This window comes from Gymnoscopelus braueri, assembly GCF_963280865.1.
Source record: "Gymnoscopelus braueri genome assembly, chromosome: 7".
In the NCBI taxonomy this organism is placed as follows: Eukaryota; Metazoa; Chordata; class Actinopteri; order Myctophiformes; family Myctophidae; genus Gymnoscopelus; species Gymnoscopelus braueri.
The window spans coordinates 35923092-35949658 of record NC_137608.1 but is presented as its reverse complement, the minus strand read 5'-3'; the positions used below and the strand labels follow the sequence as shown (position 1 = coordinate 35949658).

The window sequence follows — 26567 nt, the reverse complement described above, 5'->3', positions numbered from 1 at the left end:
TGCAGACCGCTGGTGTTCTGCGTACGCCTTAGCCTGGAGAACAACAGTCCTGTATTTAATACAAAACAACCTTCTTCTTTGTGCTGCACTGACTCACGGATTCTGATACTGTTCGTATATCTCGAGAATTCTCAGTGAGCGCTGAGCACCATGCTGCTCCCAAACTTGGCAACCTACCTCGTTCACACACACACACACACATACACACACACACACACACACACAGACACACACACACGCACACACACACACACGCGCACTCACACAGAAATAGGCTTACATGGTTTTTGGAGGGAAACTCCAGAGCGACAAACTCTGGGGGTTTGGAGTGTAAATAAGTATGTTGGAGTGCCTGAATCTGGTAATCACCAGCAAAGTGCAGCCAATCCAAGCTTCCGCTGTCTGCAAATTATGGGGCTGAGGTGCAGATTTAGAGACACGAACGGCAGCTCAACGTTTTTAGTGCTTCCGGCAGACAGATGTTGATCAGTCTCCTCATCCATGGTTACATCTTGAGAATCTGTTTTCTTCCTACAGTCTACGTCCTGTTTATTCTCACAGTTTAACAAAGAGGTAAACCTTGACCTTGAAATGTCCCTCGTCCGTCCCCTCATTCAACCAATCCTCACAATAATTGAGCTTGCAATTTTGAATAGAACAGGGAATACAGTTATTCAGGCAACAAAGAACACATTTATGCATGGTCACGCAAGAATTAGTGGGCTGATTTGATGCTACTTTAAAGTTTATTGCCTTTTTTAATGACCAGCTAGCTGATCATTTATAGTGACATTAACATTTGACTGATTTCCTGATTCCTGAAATGTACTGTACTAATGCAGTACCTGTTGTCAGCAGGTACTATGTACTATGACATTCAGTACCTGTTGTCAGTAGTATGACGTCATATTGATGATGATGTTAGGGAACTGCCTGTATATACCTACTGTACATGGGCATAAAGGGACACACGCGCGCGCGCACGCACGCACGCACGCACGCACACACACACACACACACACACACGCGCACACGCACACGCACACACACACACACACACACACACACACACACACACACACACACACACAGACTGGTTTTCTGTTTATTCCTTTCATCCTTTCCTCAAGGTTCTCTCAAGCGTACGTACTTCTTTATGCAATATATTTTATTTGAATGTACTTCCATGAACCATAGACCATGCATCCATCAAATTATTGTGTCTCCTTTATGTTCATTGTTCACTGTATCTCTGTCTCATGATACAAGGTTTCTCTAGCTTTGTAAATGCAATCTTCAGATAGCATGGGAAGATCAAGTGGTTCTTTAGTTTGATCCTAGAGGATGAGGATGATCTGAGATTGTGTGCTGTTTCAGAAAGAAAAAATTAGCTTTTGGTAGCCACATTTCAGCTACACCTCAACAGCACCTGCCCAGCTGAACCCATGACTGTATAACAGTGTCCCCTGTTGTTGAAACATCGTTGTCTCTCCGGATTTCTTAAAAAAAAAAAATTGACTGAGCTGTTAACAGTACATTGTGTTACCAACCCGATCTCCAGAGATTACCGTAACATTGCACGGAACGAGTGCACTTCATTCCGTGGATAGCCGCCTCGAAACCCCCAAATTGCGTGCATATGTACGGCGCTCCCTTTGTGACAAAACCATTTCGGAGGCGCGCAGTCACAGGCGAACTGTCACCCCGTGAAGGACCACCGAGGGAGCTAAGGCGACCGAGTTGCCGTCCTGAACGGTGTGACGTTCGCCTGTGCCTACTCAGCGCCGTTTGAGTTATGTACCGATAGGCACAGAATCGTAAATTTTGTTGTGGGGACTGCTCTGCTTCCGGGTTTTTCCGGGTTGCGACTGGTTACGCCCACCGTGGGACTCGCCGTACATATGCACGCAATTTCGGGGTTTCTAGGCGACTATCCACGGAATGAAGTGCACTCGTTCCGTGCAATGTTACGGTAATCTCTGGAGATCAGGCTGGTGTTACAGTTGATGTTCCATTTGCCTGCTGACTACATGTTGAATGAAAATCTGTGAAAGCTGGCTGTGACTTTTACATGTATCCTTGTAAATGCTGTTGAATGATTGTCTGTCAGTGATATTTCTACATTAGCATGAAACTATTTTATTTACTATTGAATATAAATATCGTATTTTCAGCGTTAGCCACTTTAACCCTATATACTTGGCTGGGGTGCCCCAGAGGTCTATTCTAGGCCTGCTAGTATTTCCCTGTACACCAAAATCTCTTTGCTGAAAATAGCCGATCTACAAGCTCACAACACGTTGTGATGCAATACATTGTGAGCTTGTAGATCTGCTATTTTCACCAAATATTTGCCCCCCAGAATAGGGCCGCTAAGGCTTAAGTCTTGAACAAACACATGAAGATTGTAGTATATGAACAGAGCTTTTATATGGCCAAATAGATTGTGGATCTCAGTGTCACAGTGTGCTTGCAGAAGCACTGAAATACGAATGCAATAGTTTTGTTCAAGCCAAAGAAATCCACAGAGATTTCTCTGAGAGCAGTGGGCTGAGAGCAGCATTATGCTGTGTAGAACGTGAGCAGCGATTCTCTCCAGAGAGGTGAAAGCACGGGCTTTGCAGATGACCTTCAGCGATGTGAGGGGAGCCCGCGTCTTAACATTTCGATTCGTTTTGTGTTTTCCTCTCTGTCTTAATTGAAATGTTTGTCTCCTTGGATTGTTTGTGTCGTTTTACTGCCGTGTAAAGCAGTTTGTATTGAACTCGTCTTGTAACACAGACTCAATAAATGAATTTGTGTTGATTCGTCTTTGTTTCTCTCTCTCTCTCTCTCTCTCTGTCTGTCTTTCTTCCTCATTCCCTTTCTCCGTTCTACCCTTTGCTGTGGCTATCTGATAACTGATAATCTAATTACGTGTACATCTGAGAGAAGTGTAATGACTGACAGTTGGGGAATACCTTATAGGGCCAGCTAGATAAACCTCCTGTCCAGATGTTCTGTTTCTAGTGGAATGCTGCATTTGTTTATAAAAAATGATCCCTAGTCATCAATCACCATTCTATCTCTCTGTCTGTTGTCCACTACCTCTGTCTACTTACATGAAAATGAAATTGAACCCACATTCTGTTTTTAAAAAATCAGCGCTGTGTGGGAGCACATGGTGCAGATGGCAAAAGTCGAACCTTTCCTCATGTCCCAGACAACACACTCACTCTCCCCATGGGTTGAGATAATCTCCAGTTACTGGCACTAGCTTCACAGGCTCTAATTGGCCTGTCTATCTCTCTCAGTGGGCCTAACAGTGTGTGTTTTGTGTGTGTGTCTGTGTGCGTGTGTGTGTGTGTGTGTGATTGCGTATCTTGTCTCCCTGTAGGCTTTGAGCTGCTGTATCAACCAGAGGTGGTGCGTCTCTACCTGTCACTGCTGACAGAAAGCCAGAACTACAACACCCTGGAGGCCGCTGCCGGAGCCCTGCAGAACCTCAGCGCTGGACAGTGGACAGTGAGTTCAGGGGCCAGTGGGTGGCTGGCAACGTTATTATTAGTACAATTTCTATTTCATTTTTGACTTCATGTTTTCAATTTTAGTCCGTTTTAATTTGTTTCTAAAGCAGGTTAGCTAGTTTAGTTTAGTTGTTTGTGAAAAGTCTTGGTTTTATGGGGTAGTCGGGGGCGAGATTCGAAAAGTGCAGAACAAATGGTGAAAATAGCCGACCTACAAGCTCACGTCGCATTGTGAGCTTGTAGATCGCCTATTTTTCTCTGTCTTAAGATAAACATTGGATACTGACAAAGACAAAAACTAAGGCCATTTTCTCTATGATTTTAGTTAGTTTTAATTTGTTTTGTAAACAATACAATACATTTTCAATTGTGTACTACACCTGCAATATTTATATTTGACCCTGCAGGTGTCTTGCGTGGATATTTTTCAACCCTTTTCTTTTTCCTTTATTATTTATTTTTGGTATACCTTGATTAAATAAAGGTTAGGTATAAAATGAACACATTGTTTATTTTGGAAAATTAACCTGAAACTCTATATCCATTTATTCCAATTAGAGCCAGAGAGAATGCATTTGGCTGCAGGCAGCTGTGAATTATTAGTGCGGAACAATATTTGTTAGGTGCACATTTTTGCATCGCACGTAGGCCAGGAATGGTCACTTAAGCTTCTATGTTTTCGGCTGCATTTGAAGCCCTTGAGGACCACTAGCATGCCAGCGCTAGCACAAGCATCACATTATATATTATAGACATATCATTTAGTCACTTTGCACTCCTCAGTGTCAGCAATGCTCTGACATTTCGTCGTTCTTGATTCTTTGTATCATACTTTGTCTTGCTCTGTATTGTATTCTTTACACCAAGGCCATATGTATGCAATTAATTCGAAAGGCCAGCAATTAATCTCGCATTCATTGAGTTTTTGAGTGATTATTGGACTCTTTTACTCTGTGATGTCTTTTTTCTTGATGAAAGCTAGTTATAATGCCAGGGCGCATGTAGGTCTGGTCTACTCCTTCACACTATTGCATCATGGAGTTGGACATAGCCGCTCATTTCTGCCTTTGAGGATGCCTGGGGTTTGCTTGAAATCTTCCTTATTCTTTGCCGCCTTTTGCTTCTTAGCCACTGGGCCTGGTCAACCTTGTTTTCCACGGCAATCTGCTGCCACCTACTGGTTGAGCTGTTGCATGTCCCATTGCTAATTACATCTCAGGGGGTACCATTACTTGGCGAAGAAGGGCTTTCATGTCAAAGACACGCTTAATGTATTGCATCACCAAAAATTGTGAGGAAGAATTCATTGATGTTTAAACTGAAACAAATTACATCACTTGTCCATTAAGGGCCCTGCTGAGTGATATTTTGGATTTGAGGGAAGCCCATAGAGCCGCTGTTATTTGGCACCCATGCTGTCTTATGATAGTGTATATGTCACAGTACGTTTGGAGAACCAGTACGATTGAAGACAGAGCGCTCGTTTTTAGGCACGGGGCTCCTTCGGGGCGAGGCGGGGCTTTTCGAGACAGGGTTTATTAGCGAGGCTCGCGAGGAGGAGAAGGAGGACGCGGCGCTGCGAGGCGGGGGTTTATTACGCGAGGCTCGCGAGGAAGAGGAGCCTCCTCCTCCTCCTCCTCGCGTAATAAACCGTCCTCCTTCTCTCCTTCTCCTCCTCCTCCGAGGAGGAGAAGGAGAACGCGGAGAGGCAGGGCTTTGATGCGCCGACGCAGACCTGTCTTTTGTTGTTCCCCCCCACATAGCAACCAGGACACTACGCTAGGGGAACCATAATATCTATGAGGGGAACGCTGAACACGCGTTCACACGCACACGCTTGTCCATGACGGAGGCGCGCCGTCTAGTAGAGCTTGAGGCCGAGGAAGCGCGCCCTCGCGCCTCCAGGCGCGAGGGCTGACCGGCCGATGCTCTACTAGACGACTCAGCGCCGTTTGAGTTGTAAACCGATAGGGACAGAATAGTTCTTTTCATGGATCACTGTGTGTGTGTGTGTGTGTGTGTGTGTGTGTGTGTGTGTGTGTGTGTGTGTCAGGGAGAAAGTAAAACAAAAGCCAGAACACAATAAAAGTATCTAAACAGTCCTGCTTTCAATAAACCAAAAAAAGCATGAGCGCGTGCGCGTGTGTGTGCGCTTGTGTGTGTGTGTGTGTGTGTGTGTGTGTGTGTGTGTGTGTGTGTGTGTGTGTGTGTGTGTGGCCATATATGTTTGCGCACAAGCCTGGCTTGTGGCTCCCTCTAGTGCTGGGTGGGTGGTAAAAACGAGTGCGCTTTCTTCAATCGTACTGGTTCTCCAATCATACTGTAACATATACACTGACTGTATTTCTATGTGTGTTTGTGTGTGCCCATCTCAGAGAACACGCGCATGCATGTCTGGCAGAGTTGGGTGTAACATTGTACAAATAACTGCATTAATGTAGTAATAATAATGTAATAATTATATTTTCCAGTGTAGCAACCTGTAGTATTACTTTATTAAAGCAACGAGTCAAGGAGCAACAACGAGTCAATGAGCAACAAGATTCATGTGTGTGTGTGTGTCACTCCATTTAATAATGTTAATCTCTTGTGGAGACGCTGCCTCACCACTTTAATATCCCTCAACAGCTTTGCATGTGGAACAATTCCGTACTACACATCACATCTCAACATCTCAACTTCACATCTAATTGGTCCAGTTGAGCTGCTTAGTGGTCAAAAGTACAGGATGAGTGATGAAGCATGGTATTGCCAGTTAGTGCATTGAAATAATCACAGACCATGTAAGCGTGTGATCTAGTGGGCTGTCACCAGTGCCACGAGACTGAAAGCCCCTACTGCCCAGACAGAAACGTACACTGTGCTCTTTGGATACCTCATTAAAAGCTTAGTGTGCACGTCAAAAAACACGAGATTAGGAGAAAGGAGAAAGTCAGAATTAGATCCCAACACAGCAGGGCTGTGAATTGTTGTGTAGGTGACCATCTGAGCCACTGTGGTCATCCACAGATGCCTTAAATGACATGTTATGACCTCCCTTTGGCTCTTTCAGTGGTCCAACTACATTCGTGCCACAGTGCGTAAGGAGAAGGGTCTCCCCATTCTGGTGGAGCTGCTGCGCTCTGACTCTGACAAGGTGGTCCGGGCTGTGGCCATCGCACTGCGCAACCTCTCAATTGATCGCCGCAACAAAGACCTGATTGGTACGACCAACAGTGAATGCACTGAAGAACACACTGCCTGTCATCTTCTCTAATGCCTAATGTTGCTTTTGTTCTTTTCCTACTATGAATATTCAGTGAACTACATCACATTATGTATGCAATGATACTTTATAATACTCCACACATAAGACACACTTTGCTAATGGTTTAAAACAACAGTAGGAGCCATTATTAATCACATTGACATTTTCATCTTAGAAATGTAGCTGAAGTCTGCTGTTATCCACTACTTGCGACCAATGTAAGAATAATGGAAGACAAATTGTTTTTCATTCGACATGCACAGGGAGTTATGCCATGAGGGACTTGGTGACTAATCTACCCAGCGGTCAGCAGCGGCCGGCCAAGAACCTGGAGGAGGACACGGTGGTAGCTATCCTCAACACCATCCATGAGATCGTCACTGACAGCTCCGAGAACGCTCGCTCCCTCATCCAGGCCCAAGCCATCGAGAAGCTGGTGGCTATCAACAGAACCAGGTAGGAAGGGGGCCAGAGATGAAAGGTACTGAGATGTTGTCAGATGGCATAACTCTATCAGAGCTCTATCAGTCAAGTTTTATCTAGTGTGTTGAAGAGCTTAGGGTAAGAGAAGAATGAATGATTAATTATATACAGTAGGCTAATGCTTGAGCACTCATTGTGCGGTATGTTTAGTGGACCACTGAATAAAGTGGCTTGTGAAAGTGTCTTCATGTCGATTTTAGCGTGTTAGCTGGCATCAAAACAGAGATTACATTAATATATGGAATCATATCGGTCGACCAAATCGCATCACAAACATTATACTGTATCACAGCCATTTAACTTGATTATTTTTTAAATCTTGAATGCAATTAGCCCCTATATATTAAACATGCATGGAACACATTTAATGGCCCAGCTTACGCATGCCTTCACAGCCCACCACCTGTTCATTTAGGCTGTTAAAACTGACATGGGCAGGCAATCTTAACCACTGCAGCAGGTGCTTACACTACACAGTAAAAAATCCTAATTTAAGCTGCTTTACAAGATAGTTTGACGTTAGGTAAACATTACACGGTGCCTTTAAATGCAGCATGCGCTGATCCGTTATATGTTTTCACAACTTTTGCATATGGTGCCGTGTGACCATGCTATGACGGGTGTGCCTCATTTTAGTTATAATTTAAGATCAAGAGCACTCTTCAAAAGCTCCATCCTTCGGCATCAAAACTATTGATCATATGAAGAGCAGCTTTCGCTGGCATGAATAAACATACTTCAGTTAAGACCAATCGCTGTGTTTTCCCTTGCCCTTTTCAAGATTGGCTTCCCTTTTTGAAGTGAGAGCGCTCCCGCGTGTAATTAACACCAGTGGCTCAGAGGTAGCTAATGAAAGGAAATGTGTGTTTGTCTGGCTGTGAATTAAAAGACAGACCCCAGGGCCACTCCAGGGATTCCATGTCGTTAGAATAAAGAGATTGATTGGAGTGGGAACCGGCTAGCTATTACTGCCAGCCAGCCAACTGTCACTTTCAGAGGCTCAGAGTTTAATTGCTCTGGTTATTCTTTCGTTTATTTACCTTCCATACTTCCTTCATGGTGTTTCTTGATGTGTCTCTCTTTCTCCTCTCTCAGCCAATCGGCACGTGAAACAAAGGCTGCATCCCATGTGTTGCAAACAGTGTGGAGCTACAAAGACTTAAGGAACGCCCTAACCAAGGAGGGATGGAACAAGAGCCACTTCCAGGTACTGTACCACCACGTAGAAACATTCATACAGCAGTCACACAACTACATTAACATGCGTTCCTTCATTTCAGGTATTTCATTTACACTCTTATGTAAAGTAGCATACCAAATTGGAAAGTGTATACCCTACTGTGACAGGTAACTGATTCAACAGGAAAGGGAATAAGGACACACAGCTAACTGCTTTCTCACTGCTCTCTCACTGCTCTCTCCTTTTAGCCCACAGCAACAACCACACCTAAAGCAACTAAGAATGGCAAGCCAGGCTATGATGACACAACTCTGCCCCTGATGGAGAAGAATCAAGGTCAGTCAGCCGCAGCAAGTGAGCTTGGATACTCAGAGTCCTCTCTTGATGACACCAGGGCTGTGTGTGTGTGTGTGTGTGTGTGTGTGTGTGTGTGTGTGTGTGTGTGTGTGTGTGTGTGTGCGTGTGCGTGTGCGTGTGTGTGTCAAATAGTATTGGCATATTATTTTGTTTTATATGCTACAGTAGGATCACCAAATGGGTGTGATTTCTGCATAATCCAGCTACTGTAGGTTCCTAGGTTCAAACTCTAAGATTAACAGTGTATCCACACATGTGTGTGCCCATGTGTGTAGGTATGCGAAGGTCAGACTAGTTGGCTGAGGAGGTATTGTATGTATGTTCATGTTCTCTTATGACCATTCTGGCAGCAATGTTCACCACATTGCTTTCATCTACTGTGTGGTGAACCCGATGTCCCTCAACTTGGTGACTTGAGAAGAGAGTGGATTGCAAGTGGATCAAAACATTTGTTTTTTAAGAATGAGTGTTGGGTTTTAATGGGTTTCACTTAGAATTTAGAAATAAATGTAAAGATGCAATCTTTACAAATCGATAAATGTAATCGACCGGGGTCTCCACGATATGTTTTGTTCAATATGAATATGTTATGGTGTCCATAAGCAACGAGCTTCATCAGGTCCTCCAGCAAAGAATGTGACTGTGTGGCTGCTTATGACCTATCTATACCTTTATATCTATGGCTTTACTCATTAAATGTGTTGTGCTTATAAAGTACCTACACAAACCTAAAAGTAAAGTAAAACTCTTGAAAACGCTTTATCCACCCTGAATACAACATTAATAAACAATTAGTATTCTAAAAATCCAGAGAACAAACTATAGAATGATGTAGGAGGTGATAAGTTACAAGGTTTTCGCTGACAGCAGGGATAAGATTTTAAGTGGTATAACAGAATCACATTGGCCCATCTAACATCAAACGTCATTATCAAAAGAGGAGTCGACAGGCATATCAGCATTTTAATCCTTCCAGTTTTTGCCCTTTTGACTTTTTCTCTATTTTTGCCATGCATACACATGAACCTCGGCTCTCGTTCCTGCCCACTTTTCAACATGCATTATTCAAGCATTGGATGAGAAATCATTGGCCTGAAAAGCAGCACGGTTTTGGCAGTGACTCGGTTTGTGGTGTGTGTGCTGCTGCTTTTTTACAAATAGCATATGAATGCTTTTCAGGCTCCAGGAAATGTGGCAGTGGTGATATGATACCTATGGATGAGCTCGGTCCAGGTAAGAGGAACAGTTTGCATGACCCAATCCTTAGCCAATCAGGATGTAGATCTCTCTCTCTCTCACATTTCTCTAAGTCAGAGGTTGTCACTTCTGGTCCTGGGGACCTAGATTACTTCAGGATTTCTACCCTTCCAGAGTTATCTGCATTTACCTGCTGTGTCCCAGGTCTAAATGAGTCCCTGATTAGAAGGCTAGATTGGAAAAGCAGTACTCTGAACCCCACCTCTTTTCATAAATTTTTTTTATCAGCTGTTCACCATTACCAATATGTTTTTTTTTCCTCTTTCAAATCAGCAAAGAATCCTTCTATAATCTTTTCAAATTGCAACGATTTAGTTTCAAACAAGACTTTTGATGCTGTCTGCACGACCCCTCTTTTGACAAGATGTTAGTACAAATCTTCGTTAGAGCTTGGAACACCAGAACTTGTGGGCGGCTCTCTGGTTTAATAATGAATAATAAATACATGCATATCAAAGAGGAGTGTGAGGTTTTTGCCCTGATTATTTCATTGATTCATCTTCTGTAAAAAATAAAATAATGGATTATAATGGAGGACCATGAGAGAAGCAGTTTTGCTCTATTTCTTTTTTTGCTTGAAGTGAAACTCTACTTTTAATGACCCTTGGGTCCTAGAAACTTGGTATAGTCCCTGTGTATTTTCAAAAAATCTAAAAGAACCGCTGTTTTCTTCATTCATTCAGTGATAACAGCTGTTTGTCTGACACAGCCATTGACATGGCACAACTGGGTGGATAAAGTGTCTTCCAATCTTTCCAATCTCTTGTTCCTCTTACTAGCCACAGTAGATGGATGTGTGTGTGCACACTGCACACGTGTGCGTGTGCGTGTGCGTGTGCGTGTGCGTGCGTGTGTGTGTGCGTGTGTGTGTGCGTGTGAGAGAGAAAGAGGGAGAGAGCACATTTTTGCACAGAAGAGGTCAATTTGCCGGTGCATTTCATGGTTTGTATTAGCCCTCTTGCTGTACTGTAGGTGCCAGATGGATGCTGGGAATTTTGCCATGAGACAACATAGAATAACAATGAAAGACCCAAAGTATGAAGTCTGTTTAGTAAAATCTTCTGACACTAAGACCCGATGCTGTAAATCCCACATGCGTTGCGCTTCGTACAGGGTAAAGCGAAATGCTTTGTAGAATTATTTTTCCAGTTTTTATTCCAACCCAAGAAGTGGAAGCAGTGGGTTGGCTGCAGTCTATGGTTGGCTGTCATGTGTAATAAGCACCTGGTTGTTCTCTGACCTCATTAGATGGGTACTCCACCATCGACCAGAGAGACAAAGACTGCAAGTACAAGACAGGAGACAGCACAGTGGACCTGACAGAAAGAGAGCCCTTAAAGGTACGTGGTCAGACATCACATGCACACATGTGCACACCGCACACACATACAGTACATGAACTGAGAAATATAATATTAGAAAATGAAGAAAATAAATATTAGAGATGGTTAAGGTGTTATTGTCTGTTTTACGGTCTCTCCCAAACACTATTATACTGTAGCTCCAAACCTTTCTTTCTCTGTCTCTCGTAACAGAGACAACCTAGCATAGCTGCTGGAGAAACTGCTGCATTATCAAGTAGCTCTCTCTCTGCCTGTCTGACAGTCTTCAAGGCCAGTCATCTAAATGGTGGCCAGGACTCAAACAGAATGTGTCGCAGGATAATGTCCGCAGAGGAAGTCTGACCTTGGTTACATGCATTTGTAATTGTAAAATTATTTTATGGTCAGTGAGTGGAGGTTGATGTATACTATGTTATATGAATGAATATCACAAGACATCTAAATAATGACTAGAGAAGATTTGAAAGTCAGTTCATGTGATTTATGCTTTTATTATTTTATATCTAAATGCATCACCTGACTCCACCCACTATTCAGACCCTACTCATCAAATTAAATAAATTATTTTGCAACTTTCAAGTGATTTTCAGACATTACACTACAGTTTTAGATTACGTTTCTTTATTTAAGCTGCCATAATTGGAGCTATACAGATGTTTTTTTAAAGAGGAAATGCTGTAACATTTCCCTCCTTCCTATGGTTTGAACACGTCACTAGACAAGAATAATCAAAGCATAGAGTTTGACCTCAAAATGTTCATTCAAAATGTTCAGTCCTGCCAGTCTGTTTTTAGTTTGTCTCCTAAATCTACTGTCTCTCCACCCCCAGAGCTGTTGCACTTTCTTTGAATGCAACTTGGCTGCAGAAAACTTCTTTCCCCTCCTTTTTGATTTGCATGTATCGGTTTGCTGGTTGACAGTGACTATTCTGATGGTTTGTTTTTTTCCCCCTCAAGCTTCTTAAAGGCAAGGAACTAACACTGGCCTCTCCGATCCTGTTTGTGTGTTAATGGAATTTATTGACCTTTTTTTCCTTTTTGTTTTGCTCTTTGTTTGTGTGTTTGTTTTAACTCCTCCCTTGGCCACAGAATGACACAAATAGGAAACACTGTATCAGGAGCAACAGGCCTGTGGTCAATCTGGTGGATGCTTGTGAAGTCAAGACCCAGCCTGTTGACTCCTGGGTCTAAATGCATGCATGGTAGGTCTGAGATAATAAAACACTTGCTACAACCTCCACCGTCACCACCATTACATCTGGTCCTGGTCGTAGCATCTCCTCTGTTTGTCTTTTTCCCTGTTTCACCCTTGCACTGCTGTCACCCGCTCATGCCTGCTATCAGATAACGGAACTATACTAAAACAATATGTGAGGTTTAGAATTTAGAATTTACAACATAGAATATGGGAGCTACAACACTGAATATGGAAGATACTGTCGAGTGGTGTAGTGACGCACAAAGTATTGCACATTGTGTGTGTCCACTCACTCCAAATAACTAGCGATTAGAAAGCAATGCAATTTGCCCGAAATGCAGAATTATGACTTTTAGAACATTTCAAATGTTCTCCAAATGGACCTTTTACCACCATTTTTATAGTCAGTCAACCTACAGGAAAAACCTATCTAGTATACATGTGCTGTACATACGTATGATTCTCCTTGTTGGTGAAATGGTGATAAATTATGAAGGATATTCTATTACTCTTTAATGAAAAGCGATGAGAAATGAAAAGTGATGCAAACGTTCTTGAAAGCATTGATACACTAACACTCACTTGGAACCCACATACTGTATTTAAACACACACACACACACACACACACACACACACGCGCGCGCACACACACGCGCACGCACACACACACACACACACACACACACACACACACACACACACACACACACACACACACACACACACACACACACACACACACACACACACACACACACACACACACACACACACACACACAAACACATACACTCCTTATCAATATTCATCACACTTAGTTTTTCCCAGGGGTAGAGAGATCAAGCTCCTTTAGATAAATAATGGATGCCTATTTGAAGATGAAGATGCACTCTCACACACAAATACACACACATCCAAGCATGTGGACACATCGACAGAAGCAATCAATTTGTATGATAAAAACGTAAGGGAGGATACATTTACCTCGACTCAGTTTACCTGCTGTTCTTATTCAATCAACCTGTCTAAGCTGATATTAATACTTCATATCAATTCAGTGTAAACCATGCCTCATTTTTCAATGTCGATCTGAGCTTTTATTAACCTGTCATATAAAGTTATAGTTATAGTTATATTATATACATTAAGAAGTAGAGGCTACATAGAAATAGGGTCTGTTCAAGAAAGGAGAACTGGTTGCCAGACTGACTGACTGACTGACTGACTGACTGACTGACTGACTGACTGACTGTCTGTCTGTCTGTCTGTCTGTCTGTCTGTCTGTCTGTCTGTCTGACTGACTGACTGACTGACTGACTGACTGACTGACTGATATTATCATTGGTTGTTCACATGAAAGTGACAATTCACGGGGTGACCCGATAGCCAAGTGGTCAAGCCCCGGTTTGATTCCCGAACGGCCAGACCATTTGCTAAATTTAATTCCCCTACTCCCTCTTCACATTTCCTGTCTATCTAGTCTCCACTATCGCTTAAATAGGCTTTTAAAAAATATATTCTTTTAAAATAGTGATCAATTACTTTAAATGTATGTATTTTTATTCACACTGGTGCAAAGCTAGTACAGTAGCTACTATAATGAAGCTTCATAATTAAAATACATTTTTCTTATTCCTTGTCACCCCACCTGGCTGCGTAGGCATTAGTACTACATTCCGCTGGGCCTCCTATCACTCATCCTAGTAGTTTATAGTTTCTTTCTCCTCTCATCTCAGTCATCATCCTTAATGATAATCAGTCTAGTCCTTTCATTCTCTCCCATGATATGGTCATCTTAGACATTCATCCAGGGTTGATTCTGAACCGTTGTGTTGCCTGCTCATATCGTAGAACTCATCTTGTATGCTCTTGAATAGTTTTGTGTGATTAATTGTGATCGGTAATATACTACCATATGGTGGTAATGTTAAGAATTAATGAGATAATAAAAGTTAATCGACTGCTTAGAATGAAAAGTACGCTTATCAGGTGAGTAGCTTTGAAAATGAAAACGGTGGGCTTCATTTAACACGGCCACGATAACATTTTCACTGCTGCTATTCAAACCTTATCATATCATACGGACATCATGTCAAGCATAATAAGCTTCGGTCTTTTGCTGCCCTTTGCTCTCTACTTGCCTTGTGAAGTGATGTGTTTGAAGCATGTGTGGTTTTTGACTGCCAAGTGCAGCCGTAGCGTTCCGTTTGGTTGGTCATGTCGTCCTCTGATCTACAGCATAAAATCCCAGTTGAAGAGCTTGATTCCAAAATGAAGTATCCACCATATTGAAAATTCTCCCTGAGAAGTGGATGTGTAGACATTCTGGAACCAACTCCTTCAATTATGTTTGTTAGTCAGTCAGTCAGTCAGTATATACTGTAAATGTACTATATTCTTCTACACTTCTCCTCTATGTTAATTAATTTATCCATTTGTAACGCTGAGAGTGTACAAATGTAACCAAATTGACCCGTCCCTTACCGGGTCCATTTAAAGTTACATTTAGAGTTAAATTAACAGGATATTACTGTGTAGTATTGTTGTCTTTAACACCTGCTCTGTACTGTCCCTGTGCTCCAGGCTTAATTTAACGACAGCACCACATCCCAAACTAGAGGAGGATCTCACATCACCACTGCCATTACATACAGCACGAAGCTCATCTCGTGGGTTGACTTGTCTGTGGACTTTGTAAAGGAAAGAGAAAATAAGAAAAAGAAATGAATAAATAAACACAGCGAAAGAATAACCACAGTGACATTCAAGCGGCTGGCATTCTCATTGCTTTTCGGTGAAAATTTGAAACTATCAAAAAAACATGAAGTATGAAACTTCTCATATCTACATTCCGACTGGATGTGCCGTGACTTTAGGAGTGTGGACTCTCGTTGAGCTGCTGGTGACTTGGAAAGTGACAGAGGAGGAGGTCAGTGATTGGTGACATGAAGGATGTGCAGAGATTGGACAACAGAAGGTGAAGACATGGAGCAGGAAGAGAAATTGAGTTGGAAAGAAGCAGGTGATGGGAGACATGTAAAATGATGACATTTCTTTCTGCCAAACTTTTTTTTTTCTTTTTTTTTTTAAAGGTTTTTGCCGTTTGTTTCCGCTGTCTTGGAGGCATCAAAATTATGTCTACAGTAGTTGTGACCTTTTCCCTCTTTATTCTGCTTTTTTAACGTTACTTATGTTTTATTTTTATTTTTTATCTTAGTGAAGAAAGGATTGGTGTATTCTGAGGGTTAAAGAATGTGGTCATTTTGATCAGAGATTGATGATTGAGATAAAGAGAGAGAGAGAGAGAGAGACAGAGACAGAGACAGAGAGATAGAAAAAGAAAAAGAGAGAGAGAGAGAGAGAGAGAGAGAGAGAGAGAGAGAGAGACAGAGAGGCAGAAAGAGAGAAAGAGACAGATGGGGGAGAGAGAGAGTGGGGAGAGAAAGTGCACAGTAGATAGAGTTGTAGCATACAAGTAGAAACATGCAATTACATCAGACTGTTCTGACAGACTAAAAACATCCTTTGGTTCACTGTGGTTCTCTCAAGAAAACGTGTGCACTGAGATCCTTTGCTCCTAGTCTCACACCCTCAAGGTGGTATTCTTGAGTAAAGGATGTGGCATGGTGTGTGTGTATTGTACATCTGAAAAACAAAAAGAAAATAGTTGCTAGTTCATGCTGCATCTCAAAACAAGAAAACCAAGACTAGTAATATGAATAAAAACCGACAGAAGGCTGTGCTACTACAAAAGACATACGAGTTTCCCAGTTGGTTACTCTTTGTCAATGACATGTATTAAAAGAGGAATATAAGACATTTTGTTTATAAATGATTAGTGTTACTGGAGAGAGATGCAGAGGATTATTCTCCTGTTGTTGAAAGGATAGATTTAAAGCGTTTTATATTTTTGTTGGTTTTTATATAAATGTATATTAGGGTCATAAAGAGAAAAGGAGAAAAAAAGAAGAAAAAAAAAAGTTACAAAACTTCTTAGTTGTATATTCATAACACATCGTTTGGAAAGCACATCCATTTGATAAAGGGTCGTCATGTTTGTAAACAAAAAATAACCGCGTAACTTAATTGTGTATCGAATCTTGTCAATTCATGCCAACAATCACCTATTTATATTTTGTACTCTTGAAAATAATGACTGAACAAAACAAAAAAAAAGAAGACATTTATCTTCAGCCTTCTTTCTAAAGGCAATGAGTACATGTTGAACACCCTGAACTCCTGTATATTTAAACCAAATCAACCAGAAATGAAAGAGGAAACCAGGACACTTCATCTGGGGTCCAGAGTTCAAGGTCAGAAGATTAGACAGAGGTGGTTGGAGGGTAGCAGCAGGGATAGACAGGAGATGGCATTGTTTAGGACTCCCTTCATTTACACCCGCTGCTGTTTGCTGGTGAAGCCACGAATCCTGCTTTGATTTCACTAACGCATCATTACAAGAATGCTCTGCAGCAATGCATGAAGACAAACACTACAGCTGTTTAATATTATGTTCTTTCCAAGTGCCAGGTTTTTGTTTTCAAGTTGTGCTTTCATTGCATCTTAACTAACTCACTCATGTGCAGGAAGAGAATCGAGGAGGATGGGTACAGGTTCAAAGGTAAAAAAAAAAGAGAAAAAAAACGTTGCATCACATTGTACAGAGTATACCAGATGGAGTTTGATCATATATATATATTTTTTCTATGTTCTAGGAGGGTGCAGTTGCTATGTAGAAATGCAGAGACATTATGACATTTTTGTGTGATATACTAGGGTTGCTTTAATAAGAACGCTATAACTGCACATTCAGTTCGATGTTCGGTGGTGGTGTGCATTGTCTCTCTGTGTCTCCAAAGCGGACACTCTGCTCCCATTCCCGTTCCCTGTCCTGTCCTCACTGTGGACTGGAAAGTGAGGGAGTGGACTCTCCAAAATGGTCTCACTCATGCGTCAGCTAGGCCAATGGCATGTGCCTGCGTTGAAGTCTGATTTTCTTTGTGATGTGACTTTATAAAGCTTGCATATTTTACACAGTGTTTACAAAGACGTATGTTGTGGTAAAAATGAATAAAGTAAAAAACTTTATCTATGTAGAAACTTTTCATTTCAGAGATAAAAGACAATAATTACATGCAGCATCCCTTATGTCTGTCCTCAGTGTGTGTGTGCGTGGGTGGGTGTGTGCGCGTGCGTGTGTGTGTGTGGGTGTGTGTGTGCGTGTGTGCGAGCATGCTTTTGTTACTGGACAATAATGAACCCTCGCCACCAAGAACCATGTCCATTGGACTGTCTATTCCTGACTGCACTGTGCAGTAAACCAAAGGATCTGGAAGTTGTATTTCATGCATATGAAGGAAGTCCTTGGTTGTTGTTTTTTTGTGTGTGTGGGTGTACAGCACATTGTACATTTCCAGAATACAGAAGCAAACTTTGATGTATATTAAATGCAAGAAACAGACAAGACGAAGAGCAAGACCTACCTGTGTAGATATTATACTGATTCAAAACCGTCAAAAATAAAGTAACTGTACTACTCAGTAGCAGATGTGTTTGTAACTATCATGTGCCTTAACCTTTTCCATTGGTAGATGAAGATGTGTTTTATATAAATGTATTCCTCCCCTTAACCTTGCCATGTCTCCATCCCCTTCTCTGTTTGCCCCACTCCTCATTTTGTCACTCACTCACATTCACTCACTGTCCTCTGTGTAGTTTTAGACTATTGGTGGGTTTTTGCCTTGTATGACATTGTATTATAAACTTTTAAAAAGATAGAGACGTTAAAAATGGTTATAATTTACTAGAGGAGTAATCTTGTTATTGCTTTAGTAGCGAACAGAAGCGATGCCACAGTGACAGAATGTATTATGTTAATTTTACTAATACCCAGAGGCAAGTAATACGCTTGTTAAACATAACAGAAAAAAATAATAAAAATACTGGTTTGTAGAGTATACATTTGGTGTGTTTTCAATAAACCATGCCTGGAAAGAACTTAAGCGTGTTTTGGTCATTGTATAACTTTCATAAACATCATTTAAAGAATACAAATACATTTCTCAAAGATGTAATGTTATTATATAATATAATATAATATAGTATAAAAGTAATACAATTAAATACAATATACAATAGAATGATGTAACGTACCCCAGGAGGTCCCCAGTAAAATTGGTTAATAAAGTATCACACTCATTTTAACCACTTTACTTTATCCATGTATATGTTGGCTATTCAAAAATAGAAGATACAAGCTCTAAAATATCGAAAATGTTTGGAAAATGGTGAATAATTTTGATTTTGTTTATGCAATACACATTTTACACAATATACAATACAATGATGTAACTTAATGTAATGTATGTGATGATGTAATGTAATGATTCATTCCCCACGACGACGGAAAAGCCTGGTTTTCGTTCCAAATCAACCCACTTTCCGTATCTGATTTAGACCCAGACCGGATCAGCAACGGTCTGGAAAGCGACATGGTGCTGGGCTGAATCCCATGTCTATGCTGAATCCAATATAACTCTAGTCTAGTCTAGTGTATATGTTACAGTATGATTGGAGAACCAGTACGATTGAAGAAGGCTCGCTCGTTTTTACCACCCACCCAGCAATTCTGTAGAAGCAACACTAGAGGGAGCCACAAGCCAGGCTTGTGCACAAGCATATATTGCCGCGACCACACACACACGTGCGCGCGTGTGTGACCGGCTTCGAGTGCTATCAATGCATTGAATGGGGAAATAGGCGAGTTTATTAGACCTTTCAATGGGCGAAATAGGCTACTACCTACCCGCGATTTATCAGACCATTCATTCAGGAGCTACTGACCTACTTGGAGGCGGAGCAGTCCGCACAACAATATTTACGATTCTGTGCCTATCGGTACATAACTCAAACGGCGCTGAGTAGGCACAGGCGAACGTCACACCGTTCAGGACGGCAACTCGGTCGCCTTAGCTCCCTCTGTGGTCCTTCACGGGGTGACAGTTCGCCTGTGACTGCGCGCCTCCGTCAGGGTCCAAAACCAAAAGCGAAACCTAAACTGAACTATTAAGTCATGTCAGTTGGTAGGTTAGTATGTCTTGATAACACCCAATGAATGGTCTGATAAATCGTGGGTAGGTAAGTAGGTCGCCTATTTCGCCCATTCAAAGGTCTAATAAACTCGCCTATTTCCCCATTCAATGCAGATAGCATTCGAATCAGGTGGACTGTTAAGATACTTTTATTGTGTTCTGCTGGCTTTTGTTTTAGTTTCTCCCTGACACACACACACACACACACACACACACACACACACACACACACACACACACACACACACACGGAGGAGGAGAAGGAGAAGGAGGAGTCCTCCTCGCGAGCCTCGCTAATAAACCCTGTCTCGAAAAGCCCCGCATCGCCCCGAAGCCCCGTGCCTAAAAACGAGCGCTCTGTCTTCAATCGTACTGGTTCTCCAAACGTACTGTGACATATATAACTCTAGTCTAGTGTATATGAATTGAATACCAAGGCCCTCATTGGAAACAAGTCCGCAAGGACTTTTATGAACGGACCTGTTAGACAAAGTATTTTTAAATGTAACTGTGCTGTTTTACATTTTTTTTGCCTAATAAAATATTCAATCAAAATATTCAAAAAAGTCTGTGCTGAATCCGTGTATTGCTGCCCAACATGAATTAGTGATGTTTTCTATTGAATAATTATCTTGCAGACTAAATTATAATAACGATAATAATGTGTCACTGCTGTGACTAGAAGATTGAAACGGTTTGACCTTACATAAAAGTTTCTGTCAGGCAAACCACGAGACGCCTATAGAGCTGCCGCTGGGGTCCTTTCACAACAACATTACAACATGGCAGCCCTCTGTAGAGGCAGACACCGGTGGAAAGGGACGCGTTGTTTTACCCTTTTAACAAGACAACTGACAGGTAACATTAAGTATTAAAATAGTAACGACATGTATTAATATCAACTTATATAATACGAGCAATTATGAAGGACTTTTTCTCGTTTATTGAGGTTTATTGACGTTAAGTAGTATGTAGCTAAAGCTGAGGTGCTGACTGTTATAAAATCCATAGAAGTAACGTTGGTGTTATAAACTCTTGAGAGTAATATCTAAACAAAATAGTCATGTCATCTTACGGTTAACATGGGTTTGGATTGTCCAGGTTTCAAGCTGGATGTCCCGACTCTGGAATCGCAGCTTTTCTACATTCACTAGCCAAAACATAAACTATTATTATTATTATTATTATTATCATTGTATTATTATTATTAATAACATGTTCTGTCTGGTGTTGAAAGCTGCAAGCGTGCTGCGTACATACATGTCATGTGGACATATACAATTATGGTCACCCAGCCTCTTGATTCAAGCAGAGCACCAATAGTGATGTAACATTACAAGGATATAGTTGTTATTAGATTACTCAAAACGTCTACATCATGAGGTGTTAAAACCAAGCATATGGTTGTCAGTGTAGGGCAAGTTACTTAGTAATATATTACTTATTACTCGTTACTTGTTTAAAAAGTAATGTTATTACTTTACATAGTACTCCCTGCCAAAAGTAACTCGTTACTTATTACTTTACTTACTTCTCGCCCTCAGTAATTGCATCCTTTCTCCCCAAAAGTCTTACTTTGCATTTCCAACATTAGCAGTTGTTTTTTTCCCTTTTCTGTGCCTATATTGTAAAATCCTCATTGTTGATTTAACTCAGAAAAGTGTATGGTACACATGACATGATGGGTCCATCTGGTTCCATTTGTACATGCATGTGAATTAACACTAAGACTTTTACTGTGTATGAATTTATAACTACAGACTAAATGAAAACCACACCTTGGCTCAAACTGATAAGGAGAGACAATCTTTGAACAACTTCTGTTGTTTGTTTAAGCAGTTACGCTCCAAACAAAGTGCGAGGCCAAATGAGGCCAACATTTGCCAGTGCATTTCAATGCAATCCAAAAATATGCACGTTAGCATAACGGGTTTGTCAAAGTCAGTCACAATTTCACAAATAGCCCTACAATATTAACCTGAGAGACAGTAATACATTTAACCAAAATAATAATAATGTAATAAATAATAATAATGTAATAAATAATGTCTTGCATCATTCCCGACTTGCATCGTTCCTGAGTAGGCCGGTGACCAACAGGCATAGTGATGTTAAACTGCTGAATTATTCTTATGTTTTCAATGGTTTCCTTCCTATAATTGATAAGTCAATATGTCCTCATACAGGGAAATATGACTACGACTTAGTCGTTATTGGTGGTGGCTCAGGAGGGCTTGCCTGTTCCAAAGAAGGTGAGTTTCTTTTCTTTTTCACCTATATGTCCAGCTTTGTTCATTTTTAAAGGGAATTTTCATACACTTTGCCAGGCGTTGTTGGCGGTTGTACTGAGGGCGAAATTGTGGGCCTCAGTGGATAAAGCTTTAGAACTTCAGTGTTTGTTCAGTCTCATATGAGCATTGTTGTCAAGAAGAAATCTGTACCTGTCTGAAATTTCACTCTTATTTATATTTTAGTGCTGTAGTGTACATGCATCAGCCATTTTCTTTATATTGTCTCAATTCTAACATCACAACAAAGTATTCAGTGTACCCAAAATTGCTAGACATATCAAAATCTTGGCTGTCTTAACTTTATTGTACTATATCTGCGATGGTGCCACCATTTGCAAGAGCTCCACTTAAAGGTTTAATGACATTCACTTTTACACAACATTCAAAGTCTTTGTCCTGGTCCTTCAAAAGTGTACAAAAAGTTTTAAGTGAAAATTCCATTCCAGTGATCAATGGTAGGTGTTTTTCTCTCACATTTCTAAAGCCTTTTCAACTGCAATGAAAAAAGAAATCTTTGCCTGCGGGTGTCGCTGGTGAGGGATTTTGCCTGTCAATCATCGCCTCTGCTCCGCCCCCCCCAAAGGAAAGGATAGGGGAGGGGAGGGGCGAGGAGGAGAGTGGGCGGGATTAATCGACAGTGACCTCACTGTCGAAGGGCCAAGCTCAGATTACTTTTCAGCCTAATTATTCAGAAAACCCCAGACCACAGAAAATCCACTGAATGTTCTAAGTTCAGTTTTTTTGGGTGTAATTGAGGTCATAAAACCCCAAATAAAACATTGAAAATAAAAAAAGTGAAAATGAATGTCATGATACCTTTAAGGAACTTCTGACCTGGCCAGGTGTTTTTGCATGATAATCAATAATGATATAATGATAATCTGATGATGCTGACAAAAAAACAAAAAAAAAGTATGTTTACAAAGGCTACTGCTGACAAGACACTGTATTTTGCTTCCATGTTTTCAGCTGCACTGTTGGGACAGGAAGTTGCTGTTTTAGATTATGTGGAGCCATCTGCGAAAGGTAAAATAACCTGCCCCTGCATCAGACCCACACTGCTTTATATTTTTCTAAATCTAATGTAGTTTATATTATCTTTCCCTTTTGCCTTATGCATTTTGCATATGAAAGGAATTTCAAAGCCTCTCATTGTTGAGTACTATACATTTTCTCCAGGTACTAAGTGGGGCCTTGGTGGCACATGTGTCAACGTTGGCTGTATTCCTAAGAAGCTCATGCACCAGGCTGCTCTGCTTGGAACAGCAGTCAAAGATGCTAAGAAGTATGGCTGGCAGATACCTGGTCCAATCTCCCATGACTGGTAAGTCTTTATCTCATGTCAAGAAGATTGGCTGGGTTTTTGGTATTGGCTCATTTCCTTTACCTGTAATTTTATGCATCTCATTTTGTTTGATTAATTTGCAATGAAACTGAGGTGCATCTTGATCATCTTGTTTTTTGTCACTTTCTGTTTCTTTTGCTCAGCCCAGCAATCAAACCAACACACTAAATGACTAGTGCAATATCACCATCTAGTGGTAGAAACGATGAACGACATATTGACATTGCTTATAAAAAACATCCAACCAACCAACTATCCATCCAATTATCTTTTTGGTAGAATAGAAAACTAGCAGTAGTCTCACTTTCCAGCACCAAAGTTGGAGAACAATTGATTGAATTATTCTAATCTAGTTTTCTTCTATTTTTTTCCCTCCCCAATTAACCCTTGCCAATTCCCCCCACGTTTGTATGGTCCCTGTCACTGCCAACCCCTACTTTTTGGTCTGGGGAGGGTGCAGACAACCACATGTCTCTTCTGAAAAACATGGAGTCACCAACCACTTCTTTTCACTTGCTCACCGGGAGGGCGTGACGCATGTGGAGGAACATGCTCCGCCTCCCAGTTCTGCTCCCAGCTGAACTGGCACCCTAACTAACCTGTAGTTTGGTAGTTGCTATTGCAGTGACAGCGTCCTCCCCCACCCTGCCTCTCAATCGTGAACGCGGCCAACTGTGTTCATTGGAATGCCCGGCCAAGCCGCAGGCACCACAGGAATCAAACTAGGGCTGCACAAATATCATCTCAGCATCGACATCGCAATGTACACTCAATAGTTCAGAATCAGGTTTATTGTCACATCACAGGTTTACAGAGTAAAAAAGTGGGTGAAATTTGTTTTCGTACATCGTTCCCATCGTAACGTTATTTCCATAGAAAGAAGAGGGGGAGGAAGAGGTGGGGCGAGTGGGAAGGGATCAAACAAGAGAACACAAAACCAAACAAGTTATCTACATATTTACACTAGTACCTGAGATAAGATATGAAAAGGTTAAACTGTAAAGGATGCAAATTAGACAAATTGAGTCAGTCAGTCATTATTGTATTAAAATATGTTTACTTCTTGATAAAAAACGAAAAATTTAAAAACGGTACAGACCATCTGATGAATAACATGTTAGTTCTTGGTAACTGGACTTTAATACACATTCTGCATTCACAGTGTCATTTTGAGTCAACCACAGTATTGAATGCCTAATTTCTCCCTTCATTAATCATTGCTTTTGATAAATTATTGTATATATATATATTATTTTTTTTTCCAAATATCATTCAGACCCAAATATCCACAGTGGTGGGCAGGAACTTTACCCCTGCTCCAACCGGACGCCCTACTGGTTGAATTTTACCCTGACATCTTTGTTATTTGGTACCATTTCTGTGTTTTTCAGGGCCGCCATGGCAGAAGCTATCCAGAATCACGTCAGGTCCCTAAACTGGGGTCACCGGGTTCAACTCCAGGACAAGTGAGCAACCCCAACATCCATCTTATTACAGTACTATATGTGAAAATTGTTGTACATCTGCACTCGTTGAATACCAAGTCCCAGGATAATAAAGTAGTTCAATGTGAGGATAACATTTAGTCTGTGTTTGTTTGGCTCATTGTCTCAATAAGAGATGTTGCCAAAGGGTTTGCAGCCTGTCTGTTAGTTAGTACACAGAGGACCCAGCTGAATGACAGATAGACCAGGACTGCATGATGACTGAATGACTGGCTAGAGGGCAAACAGGTGCTGTTCACTTTTATTTGAATGGGCCTGTGCTTACTCAACAGGGCTCGCTCGCTATGCAGTGGGATTCCTAATTGACATTCATCAGAAATGATTACAGCATCTGAAACTCAGTTTGGTTTTGGGAAGTGAAATCCGCCATGAACAATAGAGGAACAACACATGCAATAAACAAGATGCCTTTCATTTGCATCCACAATGATATGATTACAAAGGATGAGCCTTGCTTAGCTGTAGGGCTGCAACTATCGATTATCTTCTTCTATTTGTTATTTATTTATTTCACAATTTAATTAGAGGATAAACCACTTGAGATGCATCATTTAGTTTTCAGAGGGGTCCTCAGGCACAACACAGCAATGGCAATAAAATAATCTAACAACACAGAACAATCAACATAATAACATTAACAAGGATTATTGTATCTATGACTTTCAATTAATCAAATAATAATCGAGAAGCACATTTAAGTATATCAAGAAATCAGTCACTTAAGCCCTATTTTATACCTTGTCGCAAAACAGTTAAAATAGCAGATCAACGAGCTCACAACTGAGCATTCTGAGTGTGTAGATCTGCTATTTTGACTATCTAAATGTTTTTTTATACATTTGACCTATAATGACATGGCCCAAAATAGGGATTGATTATTAATTGGTTATTTTATTAAATTGTCAATTAGTTCTATTAACTGTTACACCCCTACTTAGCTGAAATATTGCAGCTGTTTGTCTGGTGTTTTACAGAAAGGTGAAGTACCTTAACGTCAAAGGGAGCCTTGTGGATGAACACACAGTTAAAGGACTGAGCAGAGCAGGGAAAGAGGTGGGTTGATTCTTCACATAAAGCCTTTTTTTTGCATTTAATTAACCAGGTTGTTCCAGTGAGAGTAAAATCAAATTTCCCAGAGAACCTGGCCAATATAAAAGCAAGTGATTAAGCACAGTTAAATCATGAATGTTTGATAGCCAAGTGGTTAGAGTGCATCTGCAAAATGCCCTTATCCACCATCAGCGAGTCCCTGGTTCGATTACCGACTGGCTGGACAATATGCTGTACAGTATGTCATTCCTCTACTCTATCCACATATCCACATGTATCTCTCCAATAAAGCTATCAAAGGCTTAAAAATGCCCCAAAATATAACTTAACAAAATGTGCCCAATGACTTTCATGCTGAGATTCCCTCCACTTTCCTGCAGGTGATCCTGACCGCAAAGAACATTGTGATTGCAACCGGTGGACGGCCTAATTACCCCTCAAATGTAAGTGTCTTTTCTCATAGTCACCGCCATGGCAAAGTGGCTCTCTGTTGGTTTTCGACCCAAATTTCACCTTGTCCATGAAATCAGGACAAAAGCAAATAACACCATATTACTTTCATTGAATTGTTTTAGTTTCAAACCGTGTAACATCTTACATCTTGACCTGTTTATATGCTATCTTGATCCTCTGGTTGAACACGGTACTGGACAATCGCCTCTGTCCCTCAGTCTGGTTCAAGTTTACACTCAAACATTTTCAGCTGCTGTATT

The 26567-nt window shown here is 41.0% G+C and overlaps 2 protein-coding genes across 6 annotated transcripts in view; both read left to right on the top strand.

Annotated features, from left to right (window-relative positions):
• Positions 1-18558, top strand: part of arvcfb (ARVCF delta catenin family member b) — a gene marked incomplete at its 5' end in the record, with an annotated part of 301150 nt that extends 282592 nt beyond the window's left edge. For 4 of the 5 annotated variants that reach the window (XM_080432834.1, XM_080432831.1, XM_080432830.1 and 1 more), the window contains 8 exons: positions 3377-3504; positions 6559-6709; positions 7017-7209; positions 8332-8443; positions 8665-8752; positions 11279-11370; positions 12462-12574; positions 15156-18558. In XM_080432834.1, the coding sequence (XP_080288960.1) occupies positions 3377-3504; positions 6559-6709; positions 7017-7209; positions 8332-8443; positions 8665-8752; positions 11279-11370; positions 12462-12563 (866 nt within the window). In that variant the 3' untranslated portion in view covers positions 12564-12574; positions 15156-18558. The remainder of the gene's footprint in view (positions 1-3376; positions 3505-6558; positions 6710-7016; positions 7210-8331; positions 8444-8664; positions 8753-11278; positions 11371-12461; positions 12575-15155) is intronic. The other variant, XM_080432832.1, reaches the window with a different exon arrangement.
• A 1857-nt stretch (positions 18559-20415) lies between these two features.
• The window catches only part of txnrd2.2 (thioredoxin reductase 2, tandem duplicate 2), a 29840-nt gene continuing 23688 nt past the window's right edge, over positions 20416-26567 (top strand). Inside the window, exons 1-7 of the mRNA XM_080433081.1 lie at positions 20416-20521; positions 21850-21915; positions 22924-22980; positions 23134-23278; positions 24691-24765; positions 25779-25857; positions 26235-26297. Of these exons, the coding sequence (XP_080289207.1) occupies positions 20446-20521; positions 21850-21915; positions 22924-22980; positions 23134-23278; positions 24691-24765; positions 25779-25857; positions 26235-26297 (561 nt within the window). The 5' untranslated portion in view covers positions 20416-20445. The remainder of the gene's footprint in view (positions 20522-21849; positions 21916-22923; positions 22981-23133; positions 23279-24690; positions 24766-25778; positions 25858-26234; positions 26298-26567) is intronic.